At 45.6% G+C, this 16,962-nt stretch overlaps 1 protein-coding gene across 1 annotated transcript in view; it reads left to right on the top strand.

The window, feature by feature from the left end:
- Positions 1-16,962, top strand: part of LOC109894895 (hemicentin-1-like) — a 73,990-nt gene that overhangs the window by 47,639 nt on the left and 9,389 nt on the right. Inside the window, exons 30-66 of the mRNA XM_031829427.1 lie at positions 88-245; positions 395-673; positions 794-936; positions 1,060-1,210; positions 1,339-1,572; positions 1,687-1,800; positions 1,937-2,124; positions 2,440-2,536; positions 2,693-2,854; positions 2,986-3,099; positions 3,212-3,408; positions 3,557-3,638; positions 3,758-3,889; positions 4,034-4,177; positions 4,334-4,493; positions 4,592-4,716; positions 4,831-5,014; positions 5,133-5,230; positions 7,216-7,485; positions 7,627-7,820; positions 7,923-8,004; positions 8,109-8,245; positions 8,357-8,498; positions 10,776-10,920; positions 11,020-11,147; positions 11,330-11,486; positions 11,599-11,720; positions 11,818-11,982; positions 12,092-12,199; positions 12,342-12,476; positions 12,590-12,724; positions 12,851-13,120; positions 13,777-13,967; positions 14,052-14,265; positions 14,379-14,513; positions 14,633-14,823; positions 15,573-15,654. Coding sequence (XP_031685287.1) covers positions 88-245; positions 395-673; positions 794-936; positions 1,060-1,210; positions 1,339-1,572; positions 1,687-1,800; positions 1,937-2,124; positions 2,440-2,536; positions 2,693-2,854; positions 2,986-3,099; positions 3,212-3,408; positions 3,557-3,638; positions 3,758-3,889; positions 4,034-4,177; positions 4,334-4,493; positions 4,592-4,716; positions 4,831-5,014; positions 5,133-5,230; positions 7,216-7,485; positions 7,627-7,820; positions 7,923-8,004; positions 8,109-8,245; positions 8,357-8,498; positions 10,776-10,920; positions 11,020-11,147; positions 11,330-11,486; positions 11,599-11,720; positions 11,818-11,982; positions 12,092-12,199; positions 12,342-12,476; positions 12,590-12,724; positions 12,851-13,120; positions 13,777-13,967; positions 14,052-14,265; positions 14,379-14,513; positions 14,633-14,823; positions 15,573-15,654 — 5,765 coding nt within the window. The remainder of the gene's footprint in view (positions 1-87; positions 246-394; positions 674-793; positions 937-1,059; positions 1,211-1,338; positions 1,573-1,686; positions 1,801-1,936; positions 2,125-2,439; positions 2,537-2,692; positions 2,855-2,985; positions 3,100-3,211; positions 3,409-3,556; positions 3,639-3,757; positions 3,890-4,033; positions 4,178-4,333; positions 4,494-4,591; positions 4,717-4,830; positions 5,015-5,132; positions 5,231-7,215; positions 7,486-7,626; positions 7,821-7,922; positions 8,005-8,108; positions 8,246-8,356; positions 8,499-10,775; positions 10,921-11,019; positions 11,148-11,329; positions 11,487-11,598; positions 11,721-11,817; positions 11,983-12,091; positions 12,200-12,341; positions 12,477-12,589; positions 12,725-12,850; positions 13,121-13,776; positions 13,968-14,051; positions 14,266-14,378; positions 14,514-14,632; positions 14,824-15,572; positions 15,655-16,962) is intronic.

Genomic DNA, 16,962 nt, shown 5'->3' with positions numbered 1-16,962 from the left:
TGTATGAGTTTGATATCAGATTTTGTGTGGGGATTAATCAGTACACAATCAGGCTTTGGTGTATTGATCCCTATTCCTCCTCTCCAGGGTGCTGTCCAAGGATGGTGACCCCCATGTGGAGTTCCATGAGCAGGGCCAGGTGATGAAGGTGAAGACAGTCAGACTGAGGGACCAGGGCTTGTACCAGTGTCTGGCCAGTAACAGCGCTGGGACACAGATGCGCCAGTTCAGACTCATAGTGCTAGGTATCCCTTCTCTCATGTCTCCTTCTCAATGAACTCACACATACAACTTCCAAAAATCACATTAAAACTCTATTTTTATCAATGTTTGTCAATGAAGCAGATGTACTTTCTCTATCCTCACTCTCCCCTCCCTCCCCCTGTTTCTCTAGCTCCCCCCACCATCAGGGGCCCCAGTGAGACCTCAGAGGTGTCTGTGGTGTTGGGTTTCCCCACCGTTCTGCCTTGTGATGTAGAAGGTTCTCCCATGCCCAGTATCACCTGGCTGAAGGACAACCAGCCCATTGTGTCCAGTGCCCAGCTCACCTACACCCGGGGTGGGCAGGCGCTACGGCTGGGGACAGCACATGGAGACAGTGCTGGTATCTACACCTGCCGAGCCTCAAACCCTGCAGGCACCACTCTCAAACACTACTCACTCAGTGTGCTTGGTAAGTGAAACAGACAGGGAGAGGGTTGATTCTAGTGTACAGAATAAAATGTAGTCTAACATCAACAAAATGAAATGAAAATGCAGGAGAGGATTTTGAATGTCTGTTTCATTTGATCAGTTCCACCCCAGATTGAAGGCAACTCTACATCTCTGAGTTTTGGCGGCCGAGATGAGAAAGTGCGTATCAATGGCTCATTAACCCTGTCCTGTCTGGCTAAAGGCTTCCCTGAACCCAAGACCCAGTGGTTTAAAGATGGACTGGTTGGTTTGTGTTTCTGTCTGTCTAGCTATTTCACATAATTTAATTTTTATTACATTTGCTGTATAGATGTATATTTCTGCTAATATATGAAAACGTAATGGTGTTGTACCTTCTGTTTCTAGTTGTTGACTAGGAATTCCCACACTGGTATTCGTGAGAGTGGTCAGTTCCTTCACATAGACAATGCCATACTCTCCCATGAGGGACAATACACCTGTGTGGTCACCAACACGGCAGGAGAGGACAAGAGAGACTTCTATGTCACCATTCATGGTGTGTCCACGCATGGAATTGACACTGTCTGCCCTTGGCAAGAGGCGTTCATTCACACCCTACAACCTAATCTCATAGCACTCTTGTGATACTAACTGAACATGATTTTTCTCTCTCTCTCTCTCCAGTTCCTCCCATCTTCCATCGGGTGAGTAACGGTGCAGCAGCCTGGGGTCTGGGAGGAGAGGATGAAGAAGAGGAGGGAGGGGACAGAGATGATGAGATAACTGAGAAGAGAGAGGTGGTCCTGGGGCATCCCATCAGCCTGTCCTGTGAGAGTAACGCCATCCCCCCGCCCCATCTTAGCTGGTATAGAGAGGGACACAAGCTCTCCACTGCTGACAGAGTGGTACTGCTTCCAGGTGAGAGGGGTCCATGCCCTCTAGGTCTAGGATAACAAACCGGTACAACGACCAGTATGGCATTACTGCAGCATCAGCTCCACTGTGATGCTGTGTTATGTTGTTGTTCTCTAGGTGGGCAGGTGCTCCAGATCCCTCGGGTCCAGCAGGAGGATGCTGGAAAATATACATGTCAGGCGGTGAACGAAGCAGGAGAGGACCACATGCACTTTGACCTGGATGTGCTGGGTAGGCATGCTTTCTTACTACTTCCTCTCATTATGTCAACTCATTGTTCAGTGATAGCCTAACAACTATTAAATGTATGAAAAGGCCAAGGAGTCATTTGCTAATGTTTCTCTATGTTGACGTCCTGTTTGCCCAGTTCCCCCAGTGATAACTGGCCAGTTGGATGAGTTCATGCAGGAGATAGGAGCGATAGTGAACAGCACAGTGGCTCTCCACTGTGACGTAACGGGTCATCCAGCACCAGCAATCTCCTGGCTGAGGGACGGCACACCACTGCACTCCGGACAACACCATAGCATCAGTAAGGACGGGAGACAACTACAGGTCAGAATCCCATTATGACATGGTTGGAACAAAGCAATGCACTGCATATTACAGTGTCAGAACTTCACTTGGTTGATTGTCAACGCCTCCCTGCCCCCCCCCCCCCCCCTCCTCTGCTGGTGTCACTAATATATTATAATGCAATACAGGGACCTCTGTCACGGGATAGTTTGTGTCTTTATGTGCTGTACTGTGTGTTTTTATTGATTTGATGTTTATTTTTATTGTAGCACTTTTGAGTTTTTGAAAATATCTAAACAGGTTTTTTTTGTAAAGAGGTGTAGGTCAATAGTGTTATGTTATTCTGTCTTTCAGGTCCTCAGTGTGCAGGTATCAGACATGGCTGGTTACCTTTGTGTGGCTGAAAACAAGGTTGGAGCAGTGGAAAAGCTCTTCAGTCTAACAGTGCAAGGTCAGGTGGAATATAAATGTCATTCAAATACCACATTTGAGAGGATTCTTTCAATTCACACAGGAAGGACAGGAGTACTTTCTGGTTTCCTGTGAATGTGTGTGTGTTATTGTGAATGTATGTGACATGTGATAGTTGATTCCTGTTCCTCTCCAGTTCCCCCAAGGATGGTGGCTGGCAGGGAGGAGGAGGTGAGTGTGATCCAGGGACACATGGTGTCCCTGCTGTGTGACGTCCAGGCGTACCCTCCTCCAGAGATCACATGGACCAGAGATGGACAGATCCTCCAGTTCAGCATGGGAATCCACATCCTGCCAGGTCAGAGCTAGCTCCTAAACACATTGGCCAGAGCCCGTAGCATGCTTCATAACTCCCAGTGTACTCAAATGTCTGATGAAATCACTGTACATAAACTATGCATTGTAATCTATGTATTGTCTGTACTGTAGGAGGTCAGATGCTGCAGCTGCCCCGGGCCAGACTAGAGGATGCAGGACAGTACGTGTGCACTGCCACCAACTCAGCAGGCCAGGACCAGAAGAGCATCCTACTCAGTGTTTATGGTGAGAAACACTACGCTAGTATTGTGCTGCCCTCATCAGTGTCACACTTCACCTGCTACAATATCTGGATTAGGATTTACAGTTACTATTTTATTCCTGCTGTGGTTTACAGTCCTGCCCACATTGAAGCCCCGCCTTGACTCTGAGTCAGAGTTCGTGACCCCTCAGATGGGCTCGTCTGTCACTCTGCGCTGTGAGGCTTGGGGGATCCCAGAGCCTGAGGTCACATGGTACAGGAACGGGCTACAGCTGGCAGCTGGGAATGGACTGAAGGTGGACCAGCAGACACTGGAGATCATGGGAGTGCAGGTAAACACACTGTCATCACCTTCAGTTTGTGCAACTCTGTCTCAAGCATTAGCACTGATAACTGAGGGCATGAGATTAACCCTGTTTTAAGTATCAAGGTGAAACACTGTTGTTCTGTTTCACACTATCTATGGTTCATGGTCCATAGATGGCTGATGGTGGAATCTACACCTGCAAGGTGTCCAATGTGGCTGGACAGGTGGACAGGACCTTCCGCTTGACTGTCCATGGTGAGACTTGCCTCCCATGTTCCCTCCAATTAGATATGTTTCTTACATGTGGTAATACTGGCATATCAGATGTCACAGTATAATGAATCTCATTCTCTCAATGATGTTCCTCTCCTCAGTTCCCCCTGTCCTGGATGGGCCTCTTCATGAGTCTCTCACTCAAAACCTGGGTTCCCATGTCACCTTGTTGTGTGAAGCTACAGGGGTCCCAGTACCTAGCACCACCTGGCTGAAGGATGGCACCCCTATTGGTAAGAGGGTGGAGTTTCATAAATTAACTGTGAAAATTCAGTTTTGACAAGATCACATTTTGACACTTGTATTAATGCTATTGAATGAATGAGACCTCCAGCTGCTGGTTTAGGCTGACCTCGGTGTGTTTTCTTCCTACCCAGAGAGCAGTCTGCAGTGGCAGTGGTCGGTACGAGGCAACAGACTGGAGCTGGGTCCTCTCACCCTCTCTCACGCTGGGACCTACACCTGTGTGGCCAAGAACAGGGAGGGACAGACTCAGAAGGATTACACTCTCACAGTGCAAGGTAGGCTACAGGCTATCCACTACACAATCTCCAACCTTTGAAAATTAGATTAAACCCAAGAGAATCACATTTTGTAAGAGAATCACAACCTTCTGCATGGCCTCTGTTCCACTTTGAGTCAGTGCTGTGAGTCATATTGCTGACCTTTTGTTTCAGTGTCGCCCACGATCCTGGACTCTGGCCACTCGTCTGACCTGAGTGCCCCAGTGGGCGATGATCTGACTCTGGAGTGCAGAGTGACAGGGACACCTGCACCCCACCTCAGCTGGCTGAAGAACGGTGCCACTCTGGAAGATTCAGACCCCCAAAAAATAGAGTGAGTCCGTCTTGCTTACAGTGCAGACTCCAGCCTAGGTCTGTGTACCAGTGTTGTGCTCTTAGTAATCACTGATATGTTTGTCTCCTGAATTACAGCATAGCCCCTGATGGGAGCACTCTAACCCTGCTAAGGCTCAGGCCTGAGGACTCTGGGACGTACACCTGTCTGGCTGTCAGCCCTGCTGGCCAGGAGAACAAGATCTACACCCTCTTTGTACTGGGTCTGTTGTCTTGTATATACCTGTTGATCAAAAATATGTCCTAAGTTAATTGGTACTGATCTTCCCAGAAGTTTTTTAGATTCTAGGTAACAATGATTTTGTAATGCCCCTCAGTACCCCCGTCTATCTCGGGCGAGACTAGCGCCCCCAGAGAGGTGCAGACCACCCAGGACAGTGTGGTGACACTGGAGTGCCAGGCAGCGGGAAACCCTCCACCTCAGATCAGCTGGCTGAGAAATGGACGCCCCCTGCTCCTGTCTCCCCGTACCCGCCTTCTCTCAGCAGACGCTGTACTTAGGTAAGATTCTACACATGTCAAATGTCAAGTTTAGTTCCTCTCTCATAAAAATGCCTCAATGAAGGATAATGTTTTAGAAAGTGTGTTGGAGCTGTGTATATGCCCTGTGTGTGTGTAGGATTTCTCCAGTGCAGCTGGCAGACTCTGGGATCTATACATGTGTGGCACGCAGTCGCGCTGGCCTCGCCGAGCTCAACTTTGACGTACAGGTTCAAGGTACTAACTCCCCATCTCCTGTTGATGCGTACACTACTGATCTGAAGGAGCTGTATCTGTGTGTACTGATATCTGTGTTAGAGGTCGACCGATTATGATTTTTCAACACCAATACCGCTACCGATTATTGGAGGAACAAAAAAAGCCGATACCGATTAATCAGACATTTTAATTTATTTATTTGTAATAATGACAATTACAACAATACTGAATGAACACTTATTTTAACTTAATATAATACATCAATAAAAGCAAATTAGCCTCAAATAAATAATGAAACATGTTCAATTTGGTTTAAATAATGCAAAAACAAAGTGTTGGAGAAGAAAGTAAAAGTGCAATATGTGCCATGTAAAAAAGCTAACGTTTAAGTTCCTTGCTCAGAACATGAGAACATATGAAAGCTGGTGGTTCCTTTTAACATGAGTCTTCAATATTCCCAGGTAAGAATTTTTAGGTTGTAGTTATTATCGGAATTATAGGACTATTTCTCTCTATACCATTTGTATTTCATATACCTTTGACTATTGGATGTTCTTATTGGCACTTTAGTATTGCCAGTGTAACAGTATAGCTTCCGTCCCTCTCCTTGCCCCTACCTGGGCTCGAACCAGGAACACGACAACAGCCATCCTCGAAGCATCATTTCCCATCGCTCCACAAAAGCCGCGGCCCTTGCAGAGCAAGGGGAACAACTACTCCAAGTCTCAGAGCGAGTGACATTTGAAACGCTATTAGCGCGCACTCCGCTAACTAGCTAGCCATTTCACATCCGTTACACCAGCCTAAACTCGGGAGTTGATAGGCTTGAAGTCATAAACAGCTCAATGCTTGAAGCACAGCGAAGAGCTGCTGGCAAATGCACGAAAGTGCTGTTTGAATGAATGCTTATGAGCCTGCTGCTGCCTACCATCGCTCAGTCAGACTGCTCTATCAAATATCGAATCATAGACTTATAACATAATAACACACAGAAATACGAGCCTTTGGTCATTAATATGGTCGAATCCGGAAACTATAATTTCGAAAACAAAACATTTATTTTTTCAGTGAAATACGGAACCGTTCCGTATTTTATCTAACGGATGGCATCCCTAAGTCTAAATATTGCTGTTACATTGTACAACCTTCAATGTTATGTCATAATTATGTACAATTCTGGCAAATTAATTACGGTCTTTGTTAGGAAAAAATGGATTTCACACAGTTCGCAACGAGCCAGGCGGCCCAAACTGCTGCATATACCCTGACTGCCTGCTCGGAATGCAAGAGAAGTGACACAATTTCCCTAATTATAAGAAATTCATGTTAGCAGGAAATATTAACTTAATATGCAGGTTTAAAAATATATATTGTGTATTGATTTTAAAGAAAGGCATTGATGTTTAAGGTTAGGTTTGGTGCAAAGACAGTGCTAAATCACCCGTTTGGCAAAGTAGGCTGTGATTCGATGAGAAACTAACAGGCACCGTATCGATTATATGCAAAGCAGGACACGCTAGATAAACTAGTAATTTCATCAACCATGTGTAGTTAACTAGTGATTATGCTAAGATTGATTGTTTTTTATATGATAAGTTTAATGCTAGCTAGCAACTTACCTTGGCTTCTTGCTGCCCTCACGTACAGTAACAGGTAGTCAGCCTGCCACGCAGGCTCCTCGTGGAGTGCAATGTCAGGCAGGCGGTTAGAGTATTGGACTAGTAACCGGAAGGTTGCAAAAACGAATCCCCGAGCTGACAAGGTAAAAATGTGTTGTTCTGCCCCTGAACAAGGCAGTTTACCCACCATTCCTAGGCCGTCATTGAAAATAAGAATGTGTTCGTAACTGACTTGCCGAATAAAGGTATAAAAACAAAATCGGTCAAATCGGTGTCCAAAAATACCGATTTCCGAATGTTATGAAAACTTGAAATCGGCCCTAATTAATCGGCCATTCCGATTAATCGGTCAACCTCTAATCTGTGTATCTGTCTCTGTGTCAGTGCCTCCAGGTGTGGAGCCTGTAGAGTCAGTCACAGTGGTGCGGGGGTCCTTGGTGACACTGACCTGTGAGGCGCGGGGTGTCCCTCCTCCCTCCCTGACCTGGCTGAAGGACGGCCAGCCCCTGTCCCTGCACCGTAACCTGCTGTTGGACGGCCAGGAGACACGGCTGCAGCTGCCTGATGTGGGGCTCTCTGACAGAGGCCTCTATAGCTGTGTCGCCAGCAACCAGGCTGGCAGCAGCACCAAGAGCTTCAACCTCACTGTGTTGGGTGAGCAGACAGAACAAACATTCACCCAAACATAACCTAAAAACAGATACAAAGTTAAAACTCCACTGAAGCAATAGGGAAGGGATGTCATGTTAGTATTTATTTTGTGTTTTAACAATGGCGTCGTTTTGTTTGATACAGTTCCTCCAAAGATTTCCATCTCCAGTTCTCCAGAAGAGTTGATGATAGCTGTGAACACTGCTCTGGAGCTGGAGTGTACTGCTGAGGGCATCCCTCCTCCTACCCTCAGCTGGCTCAAGGATGGGCACCCCTTACAGGGAGAAAGTGAGATAGTGCAGGAGGATGGACACTTTCTTAGGATTACCCAAGTGCAGGTGAGTCACAAACCCAATGACACAGCATTTAGTTGCCATTCAGACCTTATTGCTGAATTATGATAAACACCAGATAATAACCAGTGATATCTCGGTTGTTAGGTAGAGGATGCAGGTCTTTATACCTGTCTGGCTACCAGCCCAGCGGGCGAGGATGGAAAGAACCACTGGGTCCGGGTTCAAGGTCACACATGCGTTTACTAGCCATACTTGTTGGTCCTACCAAAAGATGACAAGGTACTTGTAAGTCTGATTCTGATTATCAACGGTTGTGTCTCCCTGTTCCAGTTCCGCCAACTCTTCTTGGCTCTGATGATGTCAGATTGTTGTCAGTCCCAGCCAAAGGACACCTGACTATGGAGTGCCAGGCTGACCTTGACCCTGCACCTGATATAGAATGGTACAAGGACGACGTGAGACTACAGGTCAGACTGGACGTCAGGGTGGCAGGAATCACAATACATGGTGTTATATCATCTTATTGATTCTGTCTCTCTCTCTGTCTCCCTATCTCTCCCTTTCTCTCCTGGTTCCAGCTGGGGGGTCGCATCCAGAGGCTTGCCGGGGGTCAGTACCTGGAGATCCAGAATGTTAGGCCTCAGGACAGTGGCCAGTACAGCTGTGTGGTCACCAACATGGCCGGAAGCACCAGCCTTTTCTTCACTGTGGAGATCCTCTGTGAGTTGATGAGATGATGAGTTAAACAGGATTGGGATCATGCATTCAGTGAATTTAATTTACATTTGTCATGACTTCCGCCGAGGTCGGTCACACTCCTTGTACGGGCGGCGTTCGGGGACCATCTTTCCTTTTCCATTGGTTTTGTCTTTATTTTCTACACACCTGGTTTTCATTATCCAATTACTCGTTCATGTATTTAACCCTCTGTTTCCCCCATGTTTGTTGTGCGTGATTATTTCTATGTTCAGTTCGGTTTATGATGGCTGGTTTTTCGACAGGTGCTGTGTTCACCCGTGCGTTATATTTACCGTTGGTATTTTGGTCAAGTGTATTTGTTTACCTTGTGCCTTTATTTTTTGAGTAAAGTACGTTGCTCTCCTGCGCCTGACTTCATGCACCAGCTACACTCACCTTCTGACAACATTGAACAAAAATATATACTCAACATACAACAATTCAAGGATTAGACTGAGTTCAGTTCATAGGGAAATCAGTCAATTTAGAACAATTCATTAGGCCCTAATCTATGGATTTCACATGACTGGGGACAGATACTTAAAAAAATGTTTAGGGGCATGGATCAGAAAACCAGTCCGTATCTGGTGTAATCACTATTTGCCTCATGCAGTGTGACACATCTCCAGGATGTTGATTGTGGCCTGTGGAATGTTGTCCCACTTCATTTCAATGGCTGTGTGAAGTTGCTGGATATTGGCGGGAACTGGAACACACTGTTTTACATGTCGATCCAGAGCATCCCAAAAATGCTCAATGGGTGACATGTTTGGTGAGTTTGCAGGCTATGGAGGAACTGGGACATTTTCAGCTTTCATAAATTGTGTACAGATCCTTGCAACATGGGGCCATGCTGAAACATGAGGGGATGGCGTCGGATGAATGGCACAACAATGGGCCTCAGGACCTCGTCACGGTATCTCTGCGCATTTAAATTGCCATCGATAAAATGCAAATGTGTTCATTGTTCGTAGCTTATGCCTGCCCATACCATAACCCCACCGGCACCATGGGGCACTCTGTTCACAACGTTGACATCAGCAAACCTTACACGTGGTCTGTGGTTGTGAGGCCGGATGGACATACGGCTTATGGTAGAGTAATGAACATTAAATTCTCTGTCAACAGCTCTGGGGGACATTACTGCAGTCAGCATGCCAATTGCACGCTCTCTCAAACCTTGACACATCTGTGGCATTGTGTTGTGTGACAAAAGTGCACGTTTTAGAATGGCCTTTTATTGTCCCCAGCACAAGGTGCACCTGTGTAATGACCATGCTGTTTAATCATCTTCTTGATATGCCACACCTGTCAGGTGGATGGATTATCTTGGCAATGGAGAAATGCTTACTAACAGGGATGTAAACAAATTTCTGCACAAAATTTGAGAGAAATAAGCTTTTTTTTGTGCAAATAGAACATTTCTGGGATCTTTTATTTCAGCTCATATTATATTATATTTTTGTTCAGTATAATTAATATATATAGATATGTGTATATACAGTGTATGCAATCTCCGTAGACAAACATTGGCAGTAGAATGGTCTTACTGAAGAGCTCAGTGACTTTTAACGTGGCACCATCATAGGATGCCACTTTTCAACAAATCAGTTTCCAACTATTTTTGCCCTGCTAGAGCTGCCCCAATCAACTGTAAGTGCTGTTACTGTGAAGTGAAAATGTTTTGGAGCAACAATGATTCAACCGCGACGTGGTAGGCCACACAAGCTCACTCTTGGCATTCTCTCAACCAGCTTCGCCTGGAATGCTTTTCCAACAGTCTTGAAGGAGTTCCCACATATGTTGAGCACTTGTTGGCTGCTTTTCCTTCACTCTGCGGTCCAAATCATCCCAAACCATCTCAATTGTGGAGGCCAGGTCATCTGATGCAGCTCTCCATCACTCTCCTTCTTGGTCAAATAGCCCTTACACAGCATGGAGGTGTGTTGGGTCAATGTCCTGTCGAAAAACAAATTATAGTCCCACTAAGCGCAAACCAAATGGGTTGCGCTTAGCCTTGCTGGTTAAGTGTGCCTTGAAATCTAAATAAATCACAGACAGTGTTGCCAGCAAAGCACCCCCACACTGTCACACCTCCTCCTCCATGCTTCAGGGTGGGAACCACACATGCAGAAATACTCCGTTCACCTACTCTGCGTCTCACAAAGACATGCCGGTTGGAACCAAAAATCTCAAATTTGGACTCCGATTAAACCTTAATCCATTTGAACGTGTGTTTTCTTTTCTTTTTTCCCTCAGTGCCACCAGTCATCAGAGAGAGCAGCTCTGAGGTCACTGCACATATCAGGCAGGATGCAGTCCTGCCCTGTGAAGTAGAGGGGGAAACCTCACCTAGGGTCATGTGGAGGAAAAATGGCATCCCTATAGATCCTGACAATAACAAGTAAGGGCTTACTTAACTTGGGCTATAGAGGTTGTCGGATACTGTCTTTATACAGATGGGTAGATAGTCCAGTTCGCTGATTGATTGCGTGTGTCCCAGGTACACCATGCTGTCTGAAGGCTCTCTGCGTGTAAAGGCTGTTCAGCTAAGTGACGCTGGCCGCTACTACTGCACCGTGTCCAATCAGGCCGGATCAGATCATAGTGGGATGGACTTACGTGTGTTAGGTAAATACAACTCATAACACGGTATATTTACGTTTTTACATGAACATTTAGGACATTTAGTAGACATTATCCAGAGTGATTTTCAGCCACTGCATTATAGTCAGCGCCTTACAGTCAAATGTGTTTGTATGCCATACATATCTGTATGTCATTCCTTATGACTCCATGTTGTGTCCCTGTAGTGGGTCCCTCGATCAGCCCTGGTCCTTTCAATGTGACGGTGACCACAGGGGTGAGAGCCGTACTGAGCTGTGAGACTACAGGTATACCAGCCCCTAAAGTCACCTGGAAGAGGAACGGCACTCCACTAGACCCCAACCAGCAGCCTGGCACATACAAGTAAATGATGCAGAATGACCTCTCCTGTGTGAATTATAACACAATGGACATAAATCCAAATGGATTCATTCTGAAGTATTGCCTTTGACTTTTTTAAACATTTTTTTTAAAGGTTACTCTCCTCTGGATCTCTGACAATTTCCTCTCCATCCAATCAGGATGAGGGATACTTTGAATGCACAGCAGCCAATGAGGTTGGAGAGGAGCGCCAGGTCATTGAGGTCATCCTACAAGGTATTGTTGCTTTGAGGTACTACTCAGACGTTTGTAGACTGCCCTTTCATCTCACATACAGCAGAACAGACTGAGATTTCTCCTCTCTGTCCCTCAGTCGCTCCAACCATTGAAGATGACATTACAACAGTCACTGCTATCAAAATGGCCCCTGTGGTGCTGCCTTGCCATGCACAGGGCATCCCAGAGCCCACTGTCAGCTGGACCAAGAGTGGAGCCAAGCTGGGATCCCGGGGAGGAAGTTACCGGGTCCTGCCCACAGGTAGGTACACTTGCTGCTCAGAGGGTAACATGGTGCTGTTGCCATCAGGGATCCTGTCATGTTAGTACTTTGGTGTTCATTGTTGTGTTACTGTACTGTTTGGATCCAGGAGTTCTGGAGATCACAGCTGCTACCCCCAGTCATGCAGGGAGGTACACCTGCTCTGCCCGGAACCCTGCAGGAGTGACCCACAAACACATAATTCTCACAGTGCAAGGTGGGTCCTCAGGTGGATTGTTGTTAAGGTTATAAAGTAATTGTTCATGTTTTTGCCTTGTAACTCTCTTATGTCTTCATTTTACAGTTGAATAATCTGTGTGTAATAAACCATGTTAATGGGTTTGCCCTCTCCCACTCAGAGCCCCCTGAGATCAGGCCTATGACAGAGGAAGTACAAGTAGTGTTGCATCATGGGACGGTTCTGCCTTGCGATGTGCAGGGTTTCCCCCGACCCTCCATCACCTGGCAACAAGATGGTGTTCCCATATCAGCTGGTGAGAGTGCCCTCTTTGGACACTTGATCAGAAATCAAGCCATTATATAACACAATAGTCATTTAAAGTCCGCTGTTTCTCAATTGGGATGTCTTCGTTCCATGGCTCTTCAGGTCACAAACTGGCTCTCCTCTCAAACGGAGCTCTGAAGTTCTCTCGAGTCACTCTGGGTGATGCGGGCACCTACCAGTGTCTGGCACAGAACGAAGCTGGCACAGCAATAGGAAGGACACGTCTAGTACTGCAAGGTAACACACTACATTTCTACAGAGCACAGACATGTTGTTCAAACAGCGTGGAGTTACTTGTTGATTCTTAGATGAATGTGTGGGCCTCAATAGTGAAAGGTACTATGTGTCTTTGTGTTGCTCCAGTTCCCCCAGTGCTGAGAGTTCCTCGTGAGGAGTACACAGCAGTCCTGGGCCAGCCAGTGAGCCTGGAGTGTTTGGCAGACGGACAGCCCCAGCCGGAGGTGTCCTGGCAAAGGGAGCGCAGGCCCCTCACAGAGGGGGCACACATACAGCTCTTTGCCAATGGCACCCTGAGGATCGCAGCCACACAACGCAGTGATGCTGGACTGTACACCTGCTCAGCCAAAAACCTCGCTGGCAGGGCCAGCCATGACATGAGGCTTGTCATAATAAGTGAGTGTGATATGAGGTCAATATGACATTTAGGTTTAACCTGACATTAGGAATTTTTATTTATTTATTTATTTTACCTTTATTTAACCAGGTAGGCAAGTTGAGAACAAGTTCTCATTTACAATTGCGACCTGGCCAAGATAAAGCAAAGCAGTTCGACAGATAAAACGACACAGAGTTACACATGGAGTAAAAACAAACATAGAGTCAATAATGCAGTATAAACAAGTCTATATACAATGTGAGCAAATGAGGTGAGAAGGGAGGTAAGGCAAAAAAGGCCATGATGGCAAAGTAAATACAATATAGCAAGTAAAATACTGGAATGGTAGTTTTGCAATGGAAGAATGTGCAAAGTAGAAATAAAAAATAATGGGGTGCAAAGGAGCAAAATAAATAAATAAATTAAAATTAAATACAGTTGGGAAAGAGGTAGTTGTTTGGGCTAAATTATAGGTGGGCTATGTACAGGTGCAGTAATCTGTGAGCTGCTCTGACAGTTGGTGCTTAAAGCTAGTGAGGGAGATAAGTGTTTCCAGTTTCAGAGATTTTTGTAGTTCGTTCCAGTCATTGGCAGCAGAGAACTGGAATAACAGTGTCTCATGGTACAGAGTTACTGCTCTGCCAGTAATAAATTGACTCAGTCGTTCTTCTAGTCCCGCCCATGATTCCTGTTGGTCAGCCGGAGTTGTCTGTCATCCAGGGCTTCCAGGCCTTGTTACCCTGTGCGGCTCAGGGTTCACCAGAGCCCAGGGTGTCATGGAAGAAAGATGGTAACATCGTTCCCAGCCTGCCTGGCAAATTCACCGTGCTGCGGTCAGGAGAGCTGATCATTGAGAGGGCAGAGGTCAGAGACACATTTCTGTTTTACATTGCATTATAATGAAGGTGGTTCAGGTGAAGGTCCTGATCAACATTTTCACCCTTGTAGCCAGATGATGGTGGTGTGTTCACCTGTGTGGCCACCAACACAGCAGGCACTGTGAGACAGGACACCCGCCTGTCCGTCAACATGAGACCCGCCTTCAAGGAGTTACCTGCTGACGTGACCATGAACAAAGGTCAAAGTCTCAGCTTGTCTTGCCACGCCCAGGGCATCCCTACCCCTGTCATCTCCTGGACCGCTAACAACAGCCCCTATCCAGGTACACCAATGCCCCATGTTCTCTTATGATCGATATGATGTAGTCATAGTATAGAGTAATAGTAATAGTAATAATCATATTGATTACTCCAAACATGTCTCTCTCTCGCTCAGTTTCCAGTGTGGACGAGGCAGGCAGAAGCTCCTTGGTAATAGAGAATGTGACCTTGAGGGATGCAGGAACCTATGTGTGCCTAGCAGAGAACAGTGTGGGCACCATCAGAGCACTCTCATTTGTCCACATCAGAGGTGAGCACTTTCAACACCTCATGACCTTAAGACTGTTTCTGTTTGTATTAGTATTGTTTTATATTCCTTGGTAGGGGCACACTGTTCGTAATGGATGTGTTATGGTCATGTCTCCTTAGAACCACCGGTGTTGAAGGGAGAGGCCCACACCTCTCAGACTGTGGCCCAGAGTGGCACTGCCATGCTGGACTGTCCTGTCCATGGAGACCCCAGTCCGGTCCTCCGCTGGGTCCATGACGGCAGACCCCTTCTCGGCTCCCTTCGCCTGCAATCCCTCCATAATGGCTCCTTGGCCATCTACAGCATCACGGTAAACACAACCCTGGACATGTCCCACCTGTCCAATCAGTCTCCCTCAGAAATCTATTTATCCAGTGTTAGTTTAATTTGAGAGTTCATATCTTGAGAGTAAAAAATGGCTATAAAAACAAGAAATGAGAGCGGGAGGATGGACCACTGACATCAGCGTGCCAGTCTGGCCTAAGTCAGATTTTAGTGAGCTCATTCTAAAAAGCCAACAGTATTATCTCGAGAGGGAGAGGGAGAGAGAGGGAGCTCAGAAATTGATGTTCCCAAGCTCTCTCACTGTTGTGTTCTGTGTCTATAATTATGTTAACTTTTTAACTTTTTTAACTCTGTACTTGATGCTGTAATTGTACGCCCTGCAGCTTAAACTTTCTCAAAGACAAATGGTTCCCCTTCCTACAGAGTGCTCTAATGTGATACTTCCTCTCTCTGGTGTCATAACGACACTTATTGTAAACAAGCTAATGGAAAAACCTTAAATTCCCTTTAAGAAAATGTCAGCTTTTAAAATAAGGGATGAAAGTTCCATTAAATATCTGAAATAACATAAAAATCATAAAATCACTCCATGGAATGTAAGGCAAATATGTTTAATTAGAAATGTCACTAAATGACATTATGTCATTTGGAAGAGTGAAAGGATGAGGGTCCTGAACAGCATATCAATCCTCATATTTCAGAAGAACAATGATAACGTGCTTGTGTTAAAAGTGTTTATGCCCTAACATGTATATCTGTCCCCATCTGTGTCAGAGAGAAGATGCAGGGGAGTACCAGTGTGTGGCTGAGAGTGAGGCTGGGGTCGCTGAGAGGACCATTTCTCTCAAAGTACAGAGTGAGTGATGTGGAGCATGAACACAGTCACACAACCTTCATTTCCAAATGCTGGCCTTCATTCAAACAATCCGGAATCGACATACACCTAAGCGGCCCAGGGTACCAAGCTCCCCTTCAGAGTCTGGAGTTTAGGTCACCTGCAGAAAAAAGGCTGATATGGAGGATGTAATTCTGGGAGAAGTGGAGTAAAGTCCCCCTTATTAGCCATCCAGACTGAATGGTGGAACATGAATGATCACCTATAATATCTGGTGCAGAGAAGGTCATTCTGTGTATGTAACCATAACCTCTGTCGCTAACATGGCTTTTCAAGAGAATGAGCAATCTGCAGATAATAACATTTTAATGCCAACTCTCTTGATATATGTCCCAAACAAAAGCCGCCTTCGAGACAGAAACTCAGTATCCTCAACCCAGGTATTAAAAAACAATGTACCATGAAACATTTTCAAAACGTTAATCAGGCTTAAATCCTCTTCTGTTTACCATCTATATAAATGATCTCTCACTTGCTTGCCCACAAGTTAACTTGCAGATGTATGCAGACAGTACAGTTATGTATGTACACTCAAAAACTAAACTAGTTGTTAACAAGTTAACGGACACTACGGTAGATGTTTCTAAATGGATTACAAATTGTTGCCTGCATTTAAATAATCGACAAGACTGTTTGTATGTACTTCTCTAAGAAATCCATTGATTCTTCCCAACGAGTTGCTCTTGTTAATGGGGAGAATCGGAAAGTTGTGTCTTACTTCAGGTATCTCTGCGTCATTTTGGACTCCAACTTGACATTTAAGAAACATGTGAAGAAGTTAACGCGGTCAAGTTTGGATTGTCCAACTTTAGATTTATAAGACCTTTCCTTCCTCTGGAGGCCGCCAAACTATATATGCCCTGATCTTCTCACATCTGAGTTGTTGCCTCACATGCTGGTCATAAGCAGGGGCTACTATTCTGAAACCAATTGAATCACTCTACAAACAAACACTTAAGATTTTTGATGACAAACCAAACAGTTACCACCATTGTCATATAATTTACAAACATCATTTATTTAGTCTGGATAGCTTTAAGCAGTATGTAGATGCACGCCTTGTCTTTAAGATCCTGCATGTTCTTGTCCCTCCACCCCTATGCCGGCATACAGTATAATGCTCAAGAAAAGCACCTCCAGAGTAACAAGGGCAGTAAGAGGGGGTTGTGTCCCTTTTCGACACAGTAAAATCGGTCAATCAGTCTTCTCTGTTAGGGCTACAATATACTGGAATGCAATGCCCATGGACTTGAGGAGCTGCACTGATTA

This window comes from Oncorhynchus kisutch, linkage group LG8 (genome assembly GCF_002021735.2).
Source record: "Oncorhynchus kisutch isolate 150728-3 linkage group LG8, Okis_V2, whole genome shotgun sequence".
In the NCBI taxonomy this organism is placed as follows: domain Eukaryota; kingdom Metazoa; phylum Chordata; class Actinopteri; order Salmoniformes; family Salmonidae; genus Oncorhynchus; species Oncorhynchus kisutch.
This window is presented reverse-complemented; position numbering and strand designations above follow the sequence as displayed.